At 46.8% G+C, this 21,342-nt stretch overlaps 1 protein-coding gene across 2 annotated transcripts in view; it reads right to left on the bottom strand.

The window, feature by feature from the left end:
* Window positions 1-291: 291 nt before the first annotated feature.
* Window positions 292-21,342, bottom strand: part of KAT6A (lysine acetyltransferase 6A) — a 73,980-nt gene continuing 52,929 nt past the window's right edge. For both annotated transcript variants that reach the window (XM_077931059.1, XM_077931060.1), the window contains exons 13-17: window positions 19,328-19,559; window positions 13,775-13,985; window positions 10,472-11,176; window positions 9,021-9,318; window positions 292-5,702 (exon numbers count right to left, since the gene is read on the bottom strand). In XM_077931059.1, coding sequence (XP_077787185.1) covers window positions 3,073-5,702; window positions 9,021-9,318; window positions 10,472-11,176; window positions 13,775-13,985; window positions 19,328-19,559 — 4,076 coding nt within the window. In that variant the 3' untranslated portion in view covers window positions 292-3,072. The remainder of the gene's footprint in view (window positions 5,703-9,020; window positions 9,319-10,471; window positions 11,177-13,774; window positions 13,986-19,327; window positions 19,560-21,342) is intronic.

The following is a 21,342-nucleotide window of genomic DNA, read 5'->3' on the forward strand; positions in this document are numbered from 1 at the left end:
ACTACAATTCCCAGAGTGGCTTACCAACCATTCTCTCTTCACAGGTCAGAAAGGAGAAACATTAAGCTTTGGCGCTGTTCGTTGCCGGCTGAGGATTTGGGGTGTGTGTGACAGCATGTCTAGAGTTTTTTGCACTGATAAACTTCACACACACACACACACACACACACACACACACACAGTGTCCATCCTGCATGCCAAGTATCCCAAGAGACCCCCTCGGCCCCCTTGCTGGCTTTGGCTCTCCAACGTTTCAGAGGAAGAAAAATTTGATGTGCAAAACCAGACATCCAAAATGGCTCAACATAATTTATTTTTTATGTTAAAATGTACAGAGTTCTTTTGAAAGTACTTGCTAGAAAGGGGGGAGGGAAAAAGTGATATTACATACAAGGAGAGGAAGGGAGGCCGGCCGGCCCAGGAGCGCATGACATGGAGAATTACAAAGGGTTTATCATCCAGGCACCCCTTCCCCTTTTAAGCTTACAAGTCACCAAGAACGAAGTACAAAGAAGTTACAAAACAGGAAAAGCAAATATAAACAGACAGGAATAGACGCGGCTTCATTTTGTACATGCGGCTTTAGAGGCATCTGGAACTCTAGTTACACACTCTAGAGATCTCTTTAAAGAGAATTTTCATCTTTCTTAAAATAGTCTTTAATATTCTACAACAAAGATAAAAAATTTTAAAGATGGAATGAAATGAAAAAGCTCTTTTTTTTAAAAGGCATCAAAGTCACTAACAGTGAGTTTTTTTTAAATTTCTTTTAGAAGATTACCAAGTTTATTTTGCTAAAAATACATTATTATTATTATTATCATTATCATTATTATCATTATTATTTCTTAAACAGAAGTGGGGGGGATGACAGGTACCAATATTACTGTGTCGGATTTATTTTTTTTATAATATAGAAAAGAACATTGGGTTCTCTACAATAGTTCTACAGTCACAAAGGTTTGTGGAAAAGAGGGAGCTGCCCAATTGATTTTTAAAAACCATACAAAAAACCCAAAACCGAAAAAGGTTAACAGCAGACAAAAAATAATAATAATAATAAAATTACATGGCCCTTGTGCCAACAGCTTTGCTTTTGACACCCCAACAACGCCCCGCCCCCCTGCAACCAGGAAGCAATGCCAGCTCAGATGACCAGGGGAGGGAGGAGAGGGCAGCCCGAGACGTCTTTCGACACAGATGAGGTGAGCCTGGATTCATAGATATATACAGGGACAAGGATCCTACACAGCCTTGTACACATGCTGAAGAACTAAGAAAAAATGAGGGCTGGAAGCCCCTGGGATTCTGCTTTTATACTCAACAGTATAGAGGAAGTCCATTTTAGTGCAGTTGAACCCCCCCCTCCCCCCCTCCACAACTGCCTTTCAGGTTTCTTTGAAAAAAAAATTCTTTACACATCTAAGTCAATCTAAGTGCGTCTGTAGCTCTACAGGAATATACAGAGAACTTTACATTAGAAGGATAAGCTACATGTCCCCCTCCTTATCGTTAGTTGATGATGTGCCCACAGGCCTGGCATCTCTTCACAGGATGACGGGATGGATTGCACTGCACGGACTCGCCCTGCCCTCCTGTCTCCCTCGCACTCCCTCCTCTGGCCCCCCAGGCGCACACAGCTGAAGGAACACCCAAGAGTGACCCTCTGCAAGCTGCTAGAGCCCTACGATGCCCCTTGGGGCAGGGGGAGCAAAGAGGCAGCAGTGCCAGCAACAGGCCCGCCAGGGAAGAAGGTGACAGGCTCTTGACAGCCATTGAAATGTGCGCCCCAACTTTCAAGGGGGTGCAAGAACCTTCGGAATCTCAGTCCGTAAGCAGAGTTTTGTCCAAGACTCACATGCCAGATTTCCAGCTGCAGGGCTTACTGAGCATCCCATCTCCCTCACTCCACTCCCAAGCGCCCTGCTTTCCGGCTGCACTTAGCTTGTTCTCAAGATACTGCTGCTAGGCAAGGAAGTCTTGGATGAAGGCAACAGGCACACTTTTGAAGTTACAATTAAACTGTATTTTAGTTCAGAGAGAGAAAGGTGGGGACAGAGGAGAATAAACCATTCAGAGTTCCTATTTCTGGAGGGATGGCAGAAGAAGACCAGAAAGTTTGCCTTGGGCTCTATTAAAGGTAAAGGTACCCCTGCCCGTACGGGCCAGTCTTGCCAGACTCTAGGGTTGTGCGCCCATCTCACTCAAGAGGCCGGGGGCCAGCGCTGTCCGGAGACACTTCCGGGTCACGTGGCCAGCGTGACAAAGCTGCATCTGGCGAGTCAGTGCAGCACACGGAAACACCGTTTACCTTCCCGCCAGTAAGCGGTCCCTATTTATCTACTTGCACCCGGGGGTGCTTTCGAACTGCTAGGTTGGCAGGCGCTGGGACCGAGCAACGGGAGCACACCCCGCCGCGGAGATTCGAACCGCCGACCTTTGGATCGGCAAGCCCTAGGCGCTGAGGCTTTTACCCACAGCGCCACCCGCGTCCCTTGGGCTCTATTATCCCATCCTTAAGTCACCACCTCAAAGCCTGCTGTTGGGCCTGAAGTAGGAAAGAGAAGCTAGGGGAGGGTGGAAGGATCTGACCTTTAGAGATGGTGCCATCTTAGGAGCTGTGCACAAGGGACAAATGGAGGAGAAAGAATATGGCGGCTGAAAATGAGATAATATGACAGTTTTAAACACTCTGCCCAGATGGTCAGCAAAGTAAGACTCTCTGTTAAATTACAGAACGGTTTTGTGCACATTTTCAATTCCCTCCCTGAAAAAAATAAAAGTAAACCCAAACCCCATTTTAAAAATGGATTTGAACTGTGAAGTGTTTCAGGATCATGAAGGGAAAACAAAGACCCAAACCAAAAGAACCCCACAAAACGTGAAAAGAATAAAGACCAGGCCCCCTAAAAATAAAATAAAATAAACCCAAAGGGAACAAAACCCCATCTAAGATCTACAGCAATATTTAACTGGAAAAAGGTCCATTGTCTCTGGTTTGTCAGTATAAAAGGTTCCTTTATTTATAGAGAGATTTCAGTTAGTTCTTTAAAGACAGCAAGTTTATCTTGCTCATCTTCTCATGTAGGGTCCGTTGAGAGACTGCTTGGGGACCCCAGCAGCATTCATGTAGCTGTGATGAGAGGGGCCAGTGTACATCATGTTCCCGTGAGGGTTTGGCTGCATAGGCTGCTGGGGATAGGCCTGGCTCCCCATCATTCCCATTTGCATCTGCATAGGATACTGGGCTGTCTGGTTCATGTAGGCAGGGTTGCTATGGTAGCTGCTGTTCATCATGGGCTGGGTCATCCGGTAGCTGTTCATAGCATTCAGGGTATTCATATTCATGGAGTTGACGTTGTAAGGGGCGGTGGGCATCAGGTTCACCCCCATGTTCATGCCGCGCTGGACAGCCAGCGCTCGGGGGCCGGCCTGCATGGCAACCGCAGGGGGGCTGCGCCCATAGAGCTGCTGCTGGTGAGCAGCTGCTGAGGGCAGGGGTGCCGACTTGGAGCGGATGGAGATGTGCCCCTTGACGGGCATCTGCCCCTGCAGCCTTTGGGTGTGGGGGATGCCGATGTTGGTGGTGGACATGTTGCACTGGAGGAGGGGCGAGGCGAGGTTCATGGTGGTGGAGGCCAAGTTGGGAGGGGGTGTCATGGTGGCTTGTGCTTGGGGCGTCCCGGCCAACGGGTGAGACGGAGCCAGCTGCGCCAGGCCGGTGTTGGACAAAGACACGCTGGTTGCATAGGAAGTCACAGCAGGGGAATGGCTGTAAGGCATGGCATGAGGGTCCATTATGGTGTTGGTCAGCTGCTGCAGCTTGGCTAGGCTAAAGGTGGCCGATGGCTGGGAGTAGCCACCGGCACCAAAATCCCCAGGAATCCTCTCGTAGATGCTTATGTTGCCCGTGCTGCCAGATTCCGGGATTTCCATTATCATGGGTGCTGGAGTGAAGCTATTGTTCATGCTACACTGGGACAGGGAAGGCTGCTGTTGCTGCGCTGGAGGAGGGGGCTGGGGCTGCTGGGGCTGCTGGGGCTGGGGGGGCTGTACCGCCGGCTGCTGGTTACTCGGAGGCCTTTCAACCACGCAGCTCTGGGGGGACTTGATATTGCAGTTTGTGGCGGGCTGGACGCTGCCCTGGGGCATCATGCTGCAGCTGTTGCCCATGCTGGCTATTTGCTGGGTGACGACACAACTGTTCTGGGTGAGGCTGCTGGAGGACGACAGGCCACCATAGGAACAGCTGCTCTGAGACGAGTTGTTACCGCAGATGCTGCCACCCATGGTCGAGTCGTAGCTGCTGGGGTTCTCGTAGTTCTCTGTTGTGCTCTCGATGCTGCCCAGGTCGCTGAAGCCACTGTCCACCACCTGCTGAGAATGGTCCGATACAGAAGGCACATCCATCATGGGGCTGGTCTCCATGTTCTGCATAGAAGGTGCGGAGAGAGAGCCTTGCTCAGGGCTTATCTGGGTGTAGCCGCTCTCCAGGGCACTGGGCACGCTGGGGCTGCTGACGGAGCGCACCGACTGGCTAGGGTGAGACTGGACAGAGGAGATGGGGCTGTTATGTTCCGAGGCCTGGCAGTCCTCAACCATAGACATCTGAGGATCCTCTTCAGCTTGGGTGTAGCTCTGCAGGTTCTGACAAGCCGCTAGGGTCTCCTCGCAATCCTGGTAGGCTACGTCGTGCTCATTGTTCTCCTCCTCCTGCGTCAAGGATTGCACTGCTTGGACGGTTTCAAGATCCAGTTCACTGTGAGGGATTGGCTCCTCTTCCTTCAGCTCAATTAGTCCTTCCTTAGCATGCTGCTCTTCCTCTTGGTCATCTTCGGAACCAGGAACGGGATCTGATCCCACCGATGTCTCATGGGAGGCTTGCTCCTCCTCAGAATCTGCCTCTCCCTCACTCTTGTTCTTGACATCCTCTTCTCTGCTGTCCTGTGTGCTTGTTTCTAAAAAAGGCTCCTGAGCGTCAGGCTCTTCCTTCAGCCCCTCTGTTGCTGCCTGCTCTTCCAGTTCATTCTTCTTGGCAGGCTCCACCTGCCCATCGTCTTCTTCGTCATCCGCATCGTGGTCTTCATTCTGGTTTGCCACAGCTGCCACTTCCTCCTCCTCCTCCTCCTCCTCTTCGCGCTCAGGTTCTTCCATCTCCGGCTGCTCTTCTTCCGACTGCCTCTGCTCTCCGAGGCTCTGGGGCTTCTCCACCTCTTCCTCCATGTCGGGTTCCTTGACTTCTGCTGCTGGGCTGCTGCTGCTGCTGCCTAAAGGAGAAGCCCCTCTTGCTTCACTGGCAGCTGCACCTTCCTCTTCCTCTCCCAGGTCCCCAACTTCTGGAGGCCCTTCTTCTTCTTCTTCTTCTTCTTCTTCTTCTTCTTTCCTTTCCTCTACAACATGCAGGTGCTCTTCCTTCTGCTCAACGGGCTCTTCCTTCTCCTGCACTTTTGGTTTGCGACCTGGTTTCAAAGCGGCTTCCGTGGGGTCAGTTGCCTCTTCGGTGGCAGCTGCCAAGACCTTCCCTCTCTTCAGCTTGAAGCCTGGCTTGCGGCCAGGCCTCTTCTTCCAGTGGATGGGCTTGCGGCTTTTGCCTTTGGGCCAGCCCTTCTTCTTCTTCATGGGGGTGGAAGTGTCTGGCTGGAGTGGGGAATCTTTCGCTTCACATTTTCTCAGCACCGAGACTGGTTTCAAGGTAGGAGAGCCTAAAGGGGAGGGGAAAGGAGGAGGGAAAGGTTAAGCCGCTGGACCTCTCGTCCCAATTCCTCACTAGGCTTGCAGCTGAAATATCTGCAGTTGATTAACCACCTGCCTGTTAATATTACATACTGCCAAAAGCTCCATAGAGCAGCTTCTCTAAGATGTTACAGCAAGCTCAAGTTAATGTGCAATTTAGCAAGTTACCACTCCTTATCCGAAATAAATACTGTATTTCAAGCTGCCTTTTTCACTCAATTGTTGCCCCCACAGTTGACTGACTGAAGATTTAGTCTGCTATAGTCTACTAATTAAACCTTGTAGCCCTACCGAAAGAACAAACTGCACATCTATTAGAGGGTGGTGCTGGTGTGTTAGAGGAAGGAGATTCAGCTGGGTCTCCTGACCTGAAACTGCTTTCGCTCTCTCCCACCTTCCCAGGTATTGCATTTACACCTCAAGCCTCGAAAGGGCACAAGCCCAAAGAGCTCTCAACCAAGGTAAGCAGACAGAGCAAGAGATGCTGGCCAGTGAGATGTCAATCAAGTGGGAGATGAAGCAAGCCAACGGACTGGTGGAGAAGGAGCACATGGTCACTGGTTGGCTGCAACTATTATCTCCTAAAATAATATTACATGCTGGAATCTAATAACTATTTCTGCTGCTCAGCTTTCCATGGGAAGAGCCTGCTACTTAAAGGACAAGCAGAAAATCACTCCTTGAGTTTGTAGATATAAAATCAATGCCTTTTAACGATGTCAAGAAATGAACAAATGAAACTGCCTTGACAGAAGGAATTTTCTCCATTCAGGCCACTACTGTCACTGACTCTTCAGAGCTGTGGGTCACTATGTCTTTTCTTTGCAGCACTTGTAGCAGCCTATAGGCACCATTTCAGTATTTCTGCTTTAATGTTTTGCTTAATGTTCTATTGGATTGTTATGGTGTTTAAATATCATGTACAGACATTTGGGTTGTGATTTTATTATTACAATTTGTGTGATCCACTTGGAGACTTTGTTGTATTAAGCCATGTATATATAATTTAATGAAATGAACATATTCACAGCCACCAACTGCAGCTTGTGCCATGGCATTTGCAAAGATTGAGCAACCTTTCCCAGCTTTGAGATGTACGACTTCCCAGCTCTGTGGCACAGGGGTGTAATAACTGTGATAGAAGCAGCCGGAGCCTGTGGCACTTGGACAGCAGTAGGGGTGTCTGAGCCAGGTTGAGGCTGCACTCCTGGAGGCCTCTTGCACAGCTGTGCTGTGGCTGGGACTAGAAGTGAGCTGCAAAACTACACAAAGGCACAGGGCACCGCAGGGACACACAGTGTGTGCACTGCAGAAAGGCCTATTCATACTTTAGAGCTCAGACTCAAATTGTCTAACCCTCACTGATACAGCCCATTTCCAATGTTCACAGTGCATTAACTAGTACTATTTATAGCAGCCCAGGGAGGCAAGTATGGCTATCCAATTTGGGGGGTGGAGAAGAACTGAAAGAATAATTCATAGCTTTGCACAAGAGGATCATTTCCTTGTGGATTGTGGAAGCCTCTGCAAGGTAGGATCTTCCACACACCTCAATCCTCCTAATTCAATCCACAGCATCTATCTTGCCAACAGCTGCTCCCATGTGGCATACTAGCCTCTCTCAACCTTGGGTGCCCAGATATTGTTGGACTACAACTCCCATCATCCATAGCAAGCAGAAGCAACAGCCAGGAATGAGGGAAGCGGTAGCCCAACAACACCTAGGAACCCAAGGCTGAAAAAGGCTGCTCTACTGGAAGGAGGAGGAATCAGTGGAAATAGATTAAAATGTTTTGTACTGCAGTTTTGAAAAAAGGTAATCGAGCATTATAGCCAAGTATCTCACAGTAACTGACTCATTCACATGCAGAGAGCATAAGCATCTGCCTAACAGGTTACTACAAAACTACACTTAACAGGGTCATCTGGGCTTAGTGACTGTTGTTTAACCTCTTAAAGGTTAAATGCAGCTTAATAGTCTAAATTCAAGACTAGATGCAAAAGCACTTTGGAGAGGGTTAAGAAGCTACAACCTAGCATGAACTTTCCCACAATGTCATCAACGACAAAGGGGGAGTGGCAGGGGGGTGAAGAATGAACCAATTCCAGTTTTTATGGAACTGAACAAATGCAATTTGAAGGTAACAGCCTATTAGATGAAGAAATGTGGACTGCTACTGTCTTATAATGGCTTGGTAACAGATGAGTGGAGGGTTGCAGAGCTAAAACAGATAAACAATCAGACACACAGGTAGACACAGAACATCCTCAATGATATTGCTTTCTATTATGTAACTTAGTTTTATGCTCTTATATTCTGTTCTCTGAGGACTGCTTTTACAGCTGATTCCAGAAAAGGTATTCCGCTAATCTAGAAAGAAGGTACTTAAAGAGATTCCTGTAAATCTACTCTTGTGGAATCTAAAGCCAATGCAGAGGACATTGCACTTTATGTACTGTGCAGTCCATTCTGTGTACCCCTTAGGAGTAAGCTTTTGACTGAAATACAGGAAAGGATTGCTATAAAGAACGATTCTGATAAAATGCCTTGGATATAAACAAAACATAAAAACAGCTTTTATACACAGCACCTGCACAAAAACTAGGCCAGTTGGAGATGGTATCCGGTTGCTGAGAGCCTCTGGTTCATGCAGCATATACTTGCTGACCAAAGGACTCAAAATGCCTGTGCTTCTACTTTGCAGTGACAGACTGATCTAACTAAATGAACCACACTGAAACTAATGGGCTATTTGATGGAAGTGGGTGCTTTACCTTCCACTTTCTTACCACCAGGTGAAAGGAGGGACAACAGATGCCTGCACTGGTAAGATTGCTTCTTGTTGTTGTTGAATTCCCCCACCCCACCCCTACCAGTAAGCCATGGAGTTCACCCCAGTTCCTTAAGCGGGTTGTATGTCACCAGCTGGCCCCCTGGAGCTTGGCCTTGGCCCTCATCTCTTTCAATAGAAGTTTCATTGCCATCCATGGCAGGAACAGGGAACCTGTGGCCATCTGGATGTTTTAGCCTGGGGGGGGGGGGGAGTGTCACAGGTTGCCCTTGGTTCAAGGGCTCTGGCAGCCCTTGTCCTTTGTCTTTTCCCACACCCATGCTCTCCCCACCTTTTCTTCCCTAGTTGTCGCAGCTCACGTATTCCTGGGACTGGGCAATCTTGCATGTTTCATATGGGCAGGGAGTGTGCAGGGAGGGAGCAGTTAGCGACCTTTCTTATGGCAAGTTACACTGCATTGAAGCACCCACTGACAACTGTTCTTGAGAAACCTACCAGTGGCATCGTCGGACTCCTCTCCACCCTGAGATCCTCTCTTGGAGGAGGGCCTGTGCCTGAGGGAGCCTTGGGGAGAGAGGCGACGAAGATATCCTCTTGGGAACAGTTCACTTTCTTCCTCATCCTCCTCGTCCTCCATCTCAAAGGTGGGCTCCAGTTGAGGCATGGGCCTTTCAGAATCAGAGTCCTCAAAAGGCTCATCCAGGACCTCAGTCGTTTCAGAGATGGTTTCTGTCACAACACTGCTGTTGTGATATTTGCGCTTGCGGACCCGCCTCTTCCGGGGAATGGGCTTCTGCACAAACAACCACAACCAAGTGACAGATGGTTACATACAGCACAACTCAGTGAGGCAAGAGAGAGAAGCCCTATAGCATGTGGAGAGGAGACATCCGGGGAGGGCCACTGTCATTTCCTATGGCCACCAGCTGGGCTCACATTGGCCAGGACAGGAGGAGGGGAGGCGACTGGAGAACACGTCAGTACTCCAGTTTCAGGACTGGCATATTCCACCCCCTCCGGTGTCAAGGGCATGCCAGACCCCCCTCTGCACCTACCATCAAAATACGGATAGTAGAGAACTAACTGTAGCTGCAACGAAGAGGCCTCTGGAGACATTCTCTGCCCACAGAGGTCCTCAATATCCTAGGGTCCCCTAGGGCCCCCTTTCAAAGTCTAAACCTACTGCCTTTCCCTGGCACAAAGATAAACCTTTAAAAATGGATGGGGAATCTGGGGCCCACCTGATGTTGTAGGCCTACAACTCCCATCATCCCTGATAACTGACTGTACTGGCTGGGGCTGACAGGAATTGGAGTCCACCAACATCTGGAGGGCCACAGGCTTCCCACCCTTTCTTTAGAATATGCATCTCACAAATATGTAAGTAGCAATATGTGCATGCTGCAACAGCTGAGCAGAATAAACAAATGGAGTGCAGCAGTGGGCTGAGATTTTGCTTCCTGAGAGCCTCTGCATTTGTTTAGAAAAAAGAAAAAGCAGCAAAGTTTCTGGCACTGTCTGACTTAACATGTGTTTGGAAGTATAGGCAATGGCTGCTAAAATCTCAGAAGCCAGAATACCTGCTGGATAAGAGTCCCAATGGTTGTGAGTGGGATGTCAGTGCCCTGCATGTCTCTCCCTTAACTAGCAAAATGGGGGGGGGGGTTTGAAAGTTCCCTCCCAGAACTGCTACTTGTAAAACAGTAAATCTGCAAAAAGCTAAATTACAAAATTAAGTTTTTCTGGGCTTATTATTATTAAAAGCATACACAGTCCTGAATATGATCACCTTCTTACACATGCACATAAAGCCTACAGACGCAAGAGCTTTTCAGGAACCTATCCAGGGAACGAGAGAGGTTCAACAGGCAAGCAGAAGCTAACACAAGGAGAAAGCTCAGGGTTGTGTGCAGCTGCGGAGCAGACAGAAAGGGAGAAAGACATACCTTTCGCTTCAAGGTGGGTTTGGTGAGAACTGGTGGGGAAGTGGAGCAGGGGCTGACAGGCTCCTCCCCCTCCTCTTCGCTGCTCTCACTGAAGTGCCTTGGCAGTGTCCTCTCACCCTCACGGTGTGGCCGGGGTATTCGGTCGCACTCCTTGGAGAGTCTGCCTTTCAGGGGCTCGTGGGTCTTCAGCTGCCCTCGCCACACTTCACTGTATCTCTGAGCCGCTGAGGGCTTCTCCCCTTTGCCATACTGCCCATGGGAGATGGGGGACTTTTCCTCATCTTTGCCAAAGTGCCCCCGGGGAGCCGGGGACCTTTCCTCACATTTGCCACACTGTCCCTGGGAGGAAGTGGTTCTCTCTTCAGTCTCCCCAAATCTCTCTCGGGAAGCGGCCGCAGCTGCAGCCGCCGCAGCAGCCGCAGCCGCCTTTTCCTGACACTCCCCACAGCGACCTCCCCTGGCCATGGCTGACTTCTCCTCTAAAAGCAGTTTCAAATCCTTCTCTGCAAAGGACTCCTGCGGCTGTTTGTTCTTCCGACGGCCTCTCCGTGGCATCTGGTTGTTTGCAGGAAGACCAGCAAGGGGAAGACTTTGTTTGTTTGGCCGCACAGAATTGGCTGGAGAAACAATGTCTGGCTTTTTTTCACTCTCCAGAGGAAAGTAAGACTCTCTCTCTTTTTTCTCCCAGGATACAGATTTGATCACCTGGTATAAAGAAAAAAAGCAAGCTATTTTATTTAAGACTTTCTTGCAACTGCTACTTCCTACAGACATAAGGTTGCTGGGAAACTTGGTTCTGCATTTAAAGTACCAGCTTGCAGCCAAAGATTGGAACAATCTTGATCTTTCCTTGATTCCACAACTCCTGGTCATGTCCACCTTTCCTTTCTTCCGATTCCCCTCCAGTTTTCCTCTCCCAAATACCTCCCCATTAGCTGGCCAACTTCCACCGTCAAGCCCACTCCCTCTTCCACCACTACTTCCCTGGGTTTTCTGCTCTCCTTCCTTGGCCTCCATTTTCCTACACTTCCTGTGCAGGCCTACCAATGACCATGGAAAACCTCATCTGAACAATCCCATCCATCTTTCTATCCAGGCTGCCTAAATTTCCCGTCACTATATAGGCCACGAAGGGAATATTTTTATTCCGAAACTGGGTTCATGAGTGCAATAGACCCCGGGGGTTTAAGTTCAGATGAGCCAAATTTTCAGACCTAAGGCCATTATTCAATAATAGTACAAGCACTGTTCCATGATTCAGTCTTAATCATTTCCAGTTAAAGGATCTCAGGTTGCAGAGTAGGAAGGCTTCTGTCTGAGTGCAGAAAGGAGCAAAGCCTGCGAGATCTTTTGTAGTTGTTGCAGCTTGATGACAGGAAAAAAACACTTGTAGTAGTGAGACCATTACATGCCCTCTTCATCCCAGTCTCTAGTATTTCATTTCTGGTATCTGGGCAAAGATGATCTAAATCCATTTGAGTCTGATTTCATGCCCATTTTTAGCATCAAAACAGCCTCAGTTGCCCTGACTGATTGCCTTTATCCGAAGAGAGAGACCAAGAGGTGGGAACAACCCTTGATCTTTCAATGGCTTTTGCCATCACTGACCATAGTCTCATTTTGAAACAAATCAGGGGGCTGGGAGCTAGAGGCACCTTATTGCAGCAAATCTGCTTCTGCCTGCAGGGTCATTACCAGAAGGTAACACTAGAGGAATGTTGCTCAGCCCCATGAGTTCTGAGCTGTGGGGTCCCACAGGGTCCATTGTGTCTCATATGCTAATTCAACATTTATATGTTAATATCACACTGCTCTCTTCCTCTCCCTCCTTCCATCTAAATCAGCAAAAGCTGTGGGGTTGGACTGGTGCCTGGCTGAAGTGATGAGATAGATATACTGAGACTAAACAGTGGGTGATTCTCGGGTCCAGAAATAAGGTAGACAGCTTGCACTGTCCCTTGAAGGAACAGGTTTGCAGTCCAAGAGCATTCCTGGATTCCAGCCAGGTGGCTTCTGCAGCTAGGAGTGATTGCACCCAAATTAGGCTGGTTTGCCAGCTATTAGCCTGACCTCAGTTGCCCATGCTCTAGTGACTGAATACAATCCAGAAGCTGCAGCTACAGCAGAAAAAGGTTGCTAGGTTGGTGAGTGGGGCAATTTGATAGGACCATGTGTCACTGGTCCTGAAAGTGCTTCACTGGCTGCCAGCCTGAATTTGTACCAGTAAACAAACCCTAAAGGGCTTGGGACCCAAGACCAACCACCTCGGGCCAGAAAACCATCAAAGCAGGCCCTTTTGGCAGTGCCACCCCTTCTGGGGACTTCCTGACTGATGTTGACCCACAGCAGGGCCTTCTCAGTACTGAAGTGATGGCCAAACTTGGCCCTCCAGCTGTTTTGGGACTACAACTCCCATCATCCCTGGGTAATAGGACCAGTGGTCAAAGATGATGGGAACTGTCGTTCCAAAACAGCTGGATGGCCAAATTTGGCCATCACTGCAGTATTGGTTCCTCACTTATGGAACGCCTTCCAAAGCATTCAGGAGGGTTTTAAAAACATTTCCATTTGTCCAGGTATTTAATGGCTACAACATACTAATTTAATTTTCTAGCCTAACGTGTTTATATCCCACCCTTTGTCCAAGGAGCTCAAGGGGGTGTCCATGGTTCTCCCCCTAATATAATCTCCACAACAACCCTGTGAGGTAGATTAGGCTGAGAGGCAAGGACTGGTCCAAGGTCAACCAGTGAGCTACATAGTCGGGGGTGGGGGGTGGGGTCTTGAACCTTGGTCTCCTGGGTCCTAGTCCAACACTCTAATCATTGCACCACTCTCTTCCTATTTCTAGCAACCTGGAAATTATTAGGTGTGAGGATACATGGCTGTTTTTAAACGTTCTCAGATGTTTTTAACATCTAAATATTTTGTTAGTTTTTGTGTTGTCTTGTTTGCCTCCCTGGACTCCTTTGGGAGGATGTACTAGATACAAATTTAAACAATAAATAATGGTTTGGGCTCCGGATAACAAAATTTCGTGTTTATTTGTTCCTACCCCACCTTTTCAAATAAAATTCCTCCCAATGTGGCATATGTAGAGGTAGGGCAAATTAATACAGGCTTGATGGAAAGATGAGGGGGATCCAATTTTCCCATTACGTTCCTTAGCAACTCCAGCTGGCTTTTAGCCATCCGCACTTTTAAGCTACCTTTCCATCCCTCTGCCATACGGGGCACACATGTGACTGCTTTGCTAATTACTCCACAATTGCATGCATATATAAATATCTATTCCACACTGACCTCTACCTCTCTTTCCCTTTGCTGCTGCTGCTGCTGCTCTTCATTTTCCCCATCTTCAGCTTCTTCTTCTTCATCCTCTGAAACCACTGAGTTTGAGACAATGACAGGAGTCCAGCGTAGGCATTCTGGATCTACAACTACAGGCCGGAGATTCAGTTTCAGCTTTGCCATGTGGTCTTGGATAAGCTTCTCCCGCCGGACAATCACAAATCTGAGAATGAGGAAAAAATGATTCAGCCAAATTTTGGCGTTTAAGTACAGGTAACAAACGTACGGACGCAGGGAGGAAGAGTGACCAGCAGGAGGATGCCCAAAAGACTGTCACATTACTAAGCAGCTGCCATAGTCTGTTGCATCAAGAAGCAAACAGATCAAAACAGCATTTGAGGTGCACAAATAGGTTAAAGTCAGCTCCAAAATTCCTACAGTGACTCATGTTACAGGTAGGTAGCCATGTTTGTCTGCTGTAGTCGAAACAAAATACAAGAATTTCTTCCAGCAGCACCTTAGAGACACACATGCACACGAAAGCTCATACCAATAACAAACTTAGTTGGCCTCTAAGGTGCTACTGGAAGAAATTCTTGTATTTTGTTTTGACTATGGTGACTCATGTGAAGTTTTGAAAAAAAGTTGTGTAGGACATTTCTTTCTCACTTCCGTTTGAAACTTGCAGCCCAGAATCAAACTGAGATGACACTAGAACTGATGCAGAGTGCAAGGTAATGAAGAATCATTAAAGGCAGCTAAGCATCTGTTGCAGGAAAAGAAAATATATCTACCAGTTTTCCTGGCTTCTTGTGCCTCAGGCTGAAGGCATTGGAAGGCTCTTAGTGCCTTGGCTGAAACTGCAACAATCTCAAAACCCAAAATCCTGCAATGCAATGATTGTGTTTTAGCAATAAAAATAAGCTCCAAAGCCAAAAAGCTTGAGCTGAGCTTCCGAATCTCAGGTTTGATTTAATAAAATGCACATTTCTATCCCTATTGTTTGAAAATGTGCTGATGTCTCAGAAATCAAAGTAAATCAGCATATTAATCACATGGTAGTGTTTATATTCCCTTGCAATGCTAAAATTATAGTAAATAAAAGAAACATGCAAATTTGATTGATCTGCAGGATTTAGAACAATTACAGAATTCAGCTGCTTTTGGTGAAGAATTCTGATTGCCTGAGTACAGAATTACTTTTTAGTTAGCCTTAATTATGAGAATAAGCAATTGCGTTTTCAGCAGAAGTGACAGATTTAGTTTGCTTCAGTGGGGCTTGTACTCTTCTGTTCAATGTACTCAACACAAGGTCTGTACATGTTATGAAAATGTTTCCTGTTGCCATTAGCTATGCTGGAGGGTGGAGGGAGCAGTTGGACAAGGCCCTGAATGCCTGCACTGTGACTACTAGAAATTTTGGGACAGACAGATGAAGAAAATACTAGAGAATGTTTCAGCTATATGGGATCATTGGTCTTACCTGAAAGAAATTTCTCTATGCATGTAAATATAGTCTCAGTTGAGATGTGAGCTGCCCCATGTGTTTTATGGCATAAACACAAATTGTTTCAAAAGCAGTTAAATTATCTCTTTCCCTCTGTAGCACTAGTTTTTGTTCATGACAAAGATTAAGAGCGGAAATGTTACACAAAAGAAACAAAAACACAGACAAGCATTCAACTGCACAAACACCATTGTTCCCATGACAAACTCACACCCCAGTAGGCACTGTAAAATATAGAGTGCAGCCCAGAGACCATCATTACATGCACAGATATTTTTTTCAGTTAAGACCAGCAGTCCCTTCTCTTGTGCATGTAAGATGGTCTCAGATGGAGTGTCCAAAAGTGTACCCATGTAGGGAAGGCTTTAGCTGCCTATTGGTCTAGGAGTCCGTGCTGCAGCACTTTTCTCCCCAAAGCTGCCTCAGCCAAGGCATATAAATCCATTTTGTCAATGTGTAGCAACCTCCTGAAGAGGTCTGCTCATTTGGCCCCTGCCCCAGTAGCTGAGCGTGCAGTAATTTTAGATGGTGGCATCAAGTGCAACACATTATATGGCATATTTATTCAGACCCTAACTCACTAAGACCAAGTGGAATTTGAAACTCTCTTTCCTAATCCATTTGGATGAGAAGATGCAAATAATGACTGTCTAAATGGCTTTGTACATGCAATGTGAATCTTCAAAGATCTTCTCACATCCAGAGAATGCCATGCCTTCTCTGTAGGATGTTCAGGTGAAGGACAAAAAGTTGGAAGATTGAGCTCTTACTGTCCGTGAAAATGTGTATTGATTTTCAGACTAAAAGAAGAATGAGTCTGTAATACTACTTGGTCTTGATACAGTACATAAAGGTGTTTGGCTACCGATAGCGTATTCAGTTGAGAAACTTGCCTTGCTGAAGTAACAGTGTTAAGAAATACAACCTTAATTGGTAACAAACATAGAGACTGATTTAAAATGTTTAAATGCTGGTCATTGCAGAGTCTTTAGCTCTGTATGCAATTCCACCTGGGGTACGGGTGGATTTATTATTGTAGCCTCTTTAAGAAACTAAGGAAAGGAAGAGCACCTAAAGAAAGCTCCTGAATGTCAGGCAAGACAGACCACGATGCTGATGACAATCTTCACAATGTGTTGGGGTGTAAGTCCTTTGCGGGGGGGGGGGGGCAGAAAATCTCTAATGCTAGCCCTATCCAGCTGCACTCGATTCTGCTTGCACCAGTGCAGAAATGCTGACGATGCTGAACGATAAACACAAATTGGAGAAGGATATCTTGAGGCTAGAATAAGGTAAAGGTAAAGGTACCCCTGCCGGTACGGGCCAGTCTTGCCAGACTCTAGGGTTGTGCGCTCATCTCACTCTAGAGGCCAGGAGCCAGCGCTGTCCGCAGACACGTCCGGGTCACGTGGCCAGTGTGACGAAGCTGCTCTGGTGAGCCAGCGCAGCACACGGAACGCCGTTTACCTTCCCGCTAGTAAGCGGTCCCTATTTATCTACTTGCACTTAAGGGTGCTTTCGAACTGCTAGGTGGGCAGGAGCTGGGACCGAACGATGGGAGCTCACCCCGCCGCGGGGATTCAAACCGCCGACCATGCGATCGGCAAGTCCTAGGTGCTGAGGTTTTACCCACAGCGCCACCCGCATCCCGCATGAGGCTAGAACGTTGCATCTTCCTGGAAACAAGGTCTCCTTCGCCAATTCCCTTTGAAGAACTGTCTGACATTGCCTTCTCAGCAGCTCATCCTCTGACAAAGCCTCATCAAGGATTGTGAAAACTGCTGTGCCCTCTCAATGCCACCACTGGACAAGGATTGAGACCGGGGCTTCTGCAGGGGCTTCCCTGCCATTACTTCTCTGCCTTTACACATTGACTGCTCCCACAAAAGGCTGCTGACCTGGGGTGAGCTAGCTAAGCCCTGATAAGTTCACAAACAGTGGCTACTGCCTACCTAGGAAGCACCAGAACTGCAGCTGCTGCCGACATGAAGCCTTTCATGCTCGGTCCCCTCAGGGATCCACATAATGGCAGCAGTTAAATTAGGTGTTATGCTTGCTGCCACAGATGCTTCCAGGTCTCTTGTGTGCTGGTGCTTCCTTATTAACTTCCATGCTGCTACTGCAGGTGCTGACAGTCTCTAATTATTTCCCCCCAAGCCAGAAAAGGTATGGGGCAAAAATAACCGCAACATGGGAGACAGGATTGTAGGGAGACAGACTGTTAGAAAACCAGGAAGAACTGAACAGACACAAAATGGTGGGGTGGGTTTTTGTTTTTTGTATTTAAGCAGCACATGGGGAGGAAAATGGGCTGGGCCTAAACTTAAACAGAACATGTGCAGAAGGCGGCAACCAAGATGATCAAAGGTCTGGAAACCAAGCCTTCTGAGGAGTGGTCGAAGGAGCTGGGTATGTTTAGCATGGAAAAGAAGAGACTGAGAAGAGATATGAGAGCCATCTTCAAATACTGTATCTCAAGGGCTGCCACATGGAAGATGGAACAAGCTTGTTTTCTCCTGCTCAAGAGGAGCAATTGCTTCAAGTTACAAGAAAGGAGATTCCATCAAGAAGAACTTTCTAACAGTAAGAGCTGTTTGACAGTGGAACATACTCCCTCAGGAGGTTGCAGACTCTCCTTCCATGGAGGTTTTTACGCAGAGGTTAGGATGGCCATCTGACATGGACACTTTAGCAGATATTCCTGCATTGCAGGAGGTTGGACTTGATGACACTCGGGTCCCTGCCAACACAATTCTATGATTCTATGAAAAAGGTAAAAAACAGACTCTTATAGAAGAGTGGCAGATGAAAATGATGGACTTTGCGGAACTGGTGAAGCTGACGGGGGAAATCCAAAACTAGCATGACCAAGTATTCCAAAAAGTCTGGAGTAAATTTACACAATATTTGAAAGATCATTGTATGCAATTAACAACATTAGTAGGGTTATCTGAAGACTTGCAATAAGAAATTTTTTACCCTTCTACTTTTATTTAAACTTTGAGGTATTTTGTAATGAGTTATATTAGAATTGGAAAATATATAAAATGCTGTGATATGAAGGTTACTTTTGAAAGCCAAGAGGTGGGAGGGAAGGAAGTCTATAGCCTCTAGACCAGTGTTTCCCAACCTTGTGCCTCCAGCTGTTTTTGGACTACAATTCCCATCATCCCTTGCCACTGGTCTTGCTAGTCAGGGATGATGGGAGTTGTAGTTCAAAAACAGCTGGAGGCACAAGGTTGGGAAACACTGCTCTAGACAACCAAAGAAGTTAAGTGGATAATAATGATGTGACTATATATTTTTAAATGGAAAATAAAGAATATTTTTTTAAAAACGGACTGTTAAATCACACACACAAACAGTTCACACTGAGTGAGCCCCACACACACCAGGGGAAAACTATTTCCTTAATAGGCAAGTCACACATACTTCAAGGGCCCCACCATAAACTCCTCAACACCACAATCACAGCAGGCAATGCCAACAAGAAAGAGAAAAGAGGAGCTTCAGAGTCAGCAAAGAAGACACGAGGGACTGGCTTCAGCAGTGACTTGAGTCAGGCAAGAATTAAAACTGGCGCTTCAGAGGGAGAGAAACTGTTTAACTGCCTTTAAGCAAGTCAGTGTTTGCACCATCAAGCACTAGGCACTAGGCTGAGTTCATGCCCCACCTGAGACCATCTTGCTTGCACGGGAGAATGTCCCCATCCCTCTACAGAGGGATGTGATTTTCATTAGCCTGCTTTGATATTACTTTTGATCCACCTTGAAAAGATCCATATCCTGAAATGCAGAATGTGACTATAGTATATAAATTATGCAATCCCTCTGCTTCCCACATTCTAAAATTGCCCTCACTTTAAAAGCAGTGTACCAGAACAGTAAGGGTTAGAAATTTGGATGATTTGAGTTTCTGTCCCCCTTAAGAGGAAGCAGAGTTTTACACCCAAAACTACTGCACTTTTGCAGTGCTTCCACTGAAATCTACCATTGGGCACAGCCATGTCTTTAATTATGACCCTGCCATTTCTGGCCCTCCAATTCTACGATGCTCACTGATCATTTCGGAAATCCAGCATTCGCAGGTGATGCAGGGTGGAAGTGATGTCTTGAGGGCAGATGCCGGTCAGCTTGCTTAGCTTCTTGATGCTGAGTTGCTTGTCATTTTGGTGATAAAGGCACTCCAAGATTACGCTTTTCCAATAAGCCATGTAAGAGAGACGACCCAAATCCGATAGCGGCTTCTCTGGGGATCCTGCTTGGCCTTCACGCTTTGATAGGAGATAACCTGAGAGAAAGCAGAAAACACTTAGGACTGGGCTCTGTACGGAAGCTAGCCTACCCTCTCTGAGTATCTGCTCCTTATTCAGCTATAGGGTCAGGCACTCTGACTGGAATTTAAGTCAGCAAAAACAGCCAATGGCTCTCACAGGACCCGGAAGCTCTTCTCTCCAGAGGTCACCAGCATTTCCCGCCCCCTTCCACACAGAGGTAGCCACCTGTACAAGGAGATACATAATTCTAATCTGTGCTGAAGGCATTTTGAATTTTTCAGAAACATGGACAGAAATGTTGAACACCCTCCAATTAAGACCTTTGATTTCGGAAAAGGTCAACCAACACCACCCCCCCAGCCACCAAGAAGTGTTTCAGCACCAATTCCCATGGGATCATGGAAGCAAAGGCTGGACTGTAATTGGATATAAACAGTGCCACTAGGTGGCAGATTTTTTCTGTTACAGTGAAAAAAGTGAAACTTGCAAAAAAATATTGCAGAGCAGAGCTCCTCCTGTCCAGGGTTGTGGTCAACAAATCATGGCCTTTCCCCCCTGCCCCCCCCCCCCCGCCACAGTTGCCACTAAGCCTTCTCATTCTTCACACAGTTGTTTGGGGAATTTCCCCCCTCCCTTTTGTTCCCCACCCTCTATTGATTGTTTGCCTTTCTGCAAACCTTAAGGTTTCCTCCCTCTTCTTAAAGCATACCTCTCTCTTGTTTTTTAGCAGCTCCATTTTGGCCATCATCCCGTTGGCACTTGCCAGCTGAGCTTGCTAGGAGAGGCAAGAACAGATAGGTGGGGCCTCCAAACGGCCACAACCAATGACATGACCAAACCACTTTAGACCATCCTAATGAAGCAGTTGCTAATAGAGGATGTGCGTGAACTCTATCATGGTTAATTAGGGAAATTAGATGTTCCAAGAATTATTTCAAACATAAATGGCACCTTGTATTATTAGGTGCCCAAATAATGGGCATTGTAACTCTGAACAGGGGAACACATTATGTATTACTGGAAATTAAGAGCAATTTTACAGGACTAGAAATGTAGATTCTGTATAGGTATGCTCAAAACAACAATGTATACCTCTGTGGACAGGGAATCCAAACATATTTTGATCCCATTTTCTGGCAAACTCCCTCTAGGTCAACACAAGATGGTTTTGGAACTGGAAATCCAGGCACTTCTTTATCTCAAATGCTTAATTTATCCAGAGTATTTTGGTCAAATTATGTTTTCTTGGCCCTCTTACTATTTTTAGTACTTCCTACAGTACTTCTCTCTTTCACTCCTGCTGTGTGAACACAGGGCTGACTCTGTCGATTCACTCATCCTTGCTAGATCCAGAATACAACTATTAACTGACTCACTTTTTAATCAGACATGTTATTTTTACCTTTGCTACCTCTACATATGCCTTCATCTCCTTCTCTTCCCTTACTTTCCAGAGAATGATCCAAAAGCCACTGATGTGAGTGACTTTATAGCAGATCTCATGTGGACCCTAGTCCACAAAAGTATATGCCAAAATGTATTTGTAATGTATTTATCATGCCACAAGGCTGCTGTCACGTAACAGGGTGATCTAGCCAAGCCTACTGGTTTGAAGCAAGTTGTCTAACAGATACTCGTGAAATATATAGGTGATATGAAGCTTCTGTCGGCCATGGAAAACCCATTCAGTTCACACTCCCTATGACTTGTCCTCATCAGCAGGCAAGTTTCAGGGTTACATTCTAGCTGCTACTTTCAAAAACAGGCCTGGAGGAACCTCCTGCTCCTGTTCTACAG

Source organism: Podarcis muralis, chromosome 7, assembly GCF_964188315.1.
Source record: "Podarcis muralis chromosome 7, rPodMur119.hap1.1, whole genome shotgun sequence".
In the NCBI taxonomy this organism is placed as follows: domain Eukaryota; kingdom Metazoa; phylum Chordata; class Lepidosauria; order Squamata; family Lacertidae; genus Podarcis; species Podarcis muralis.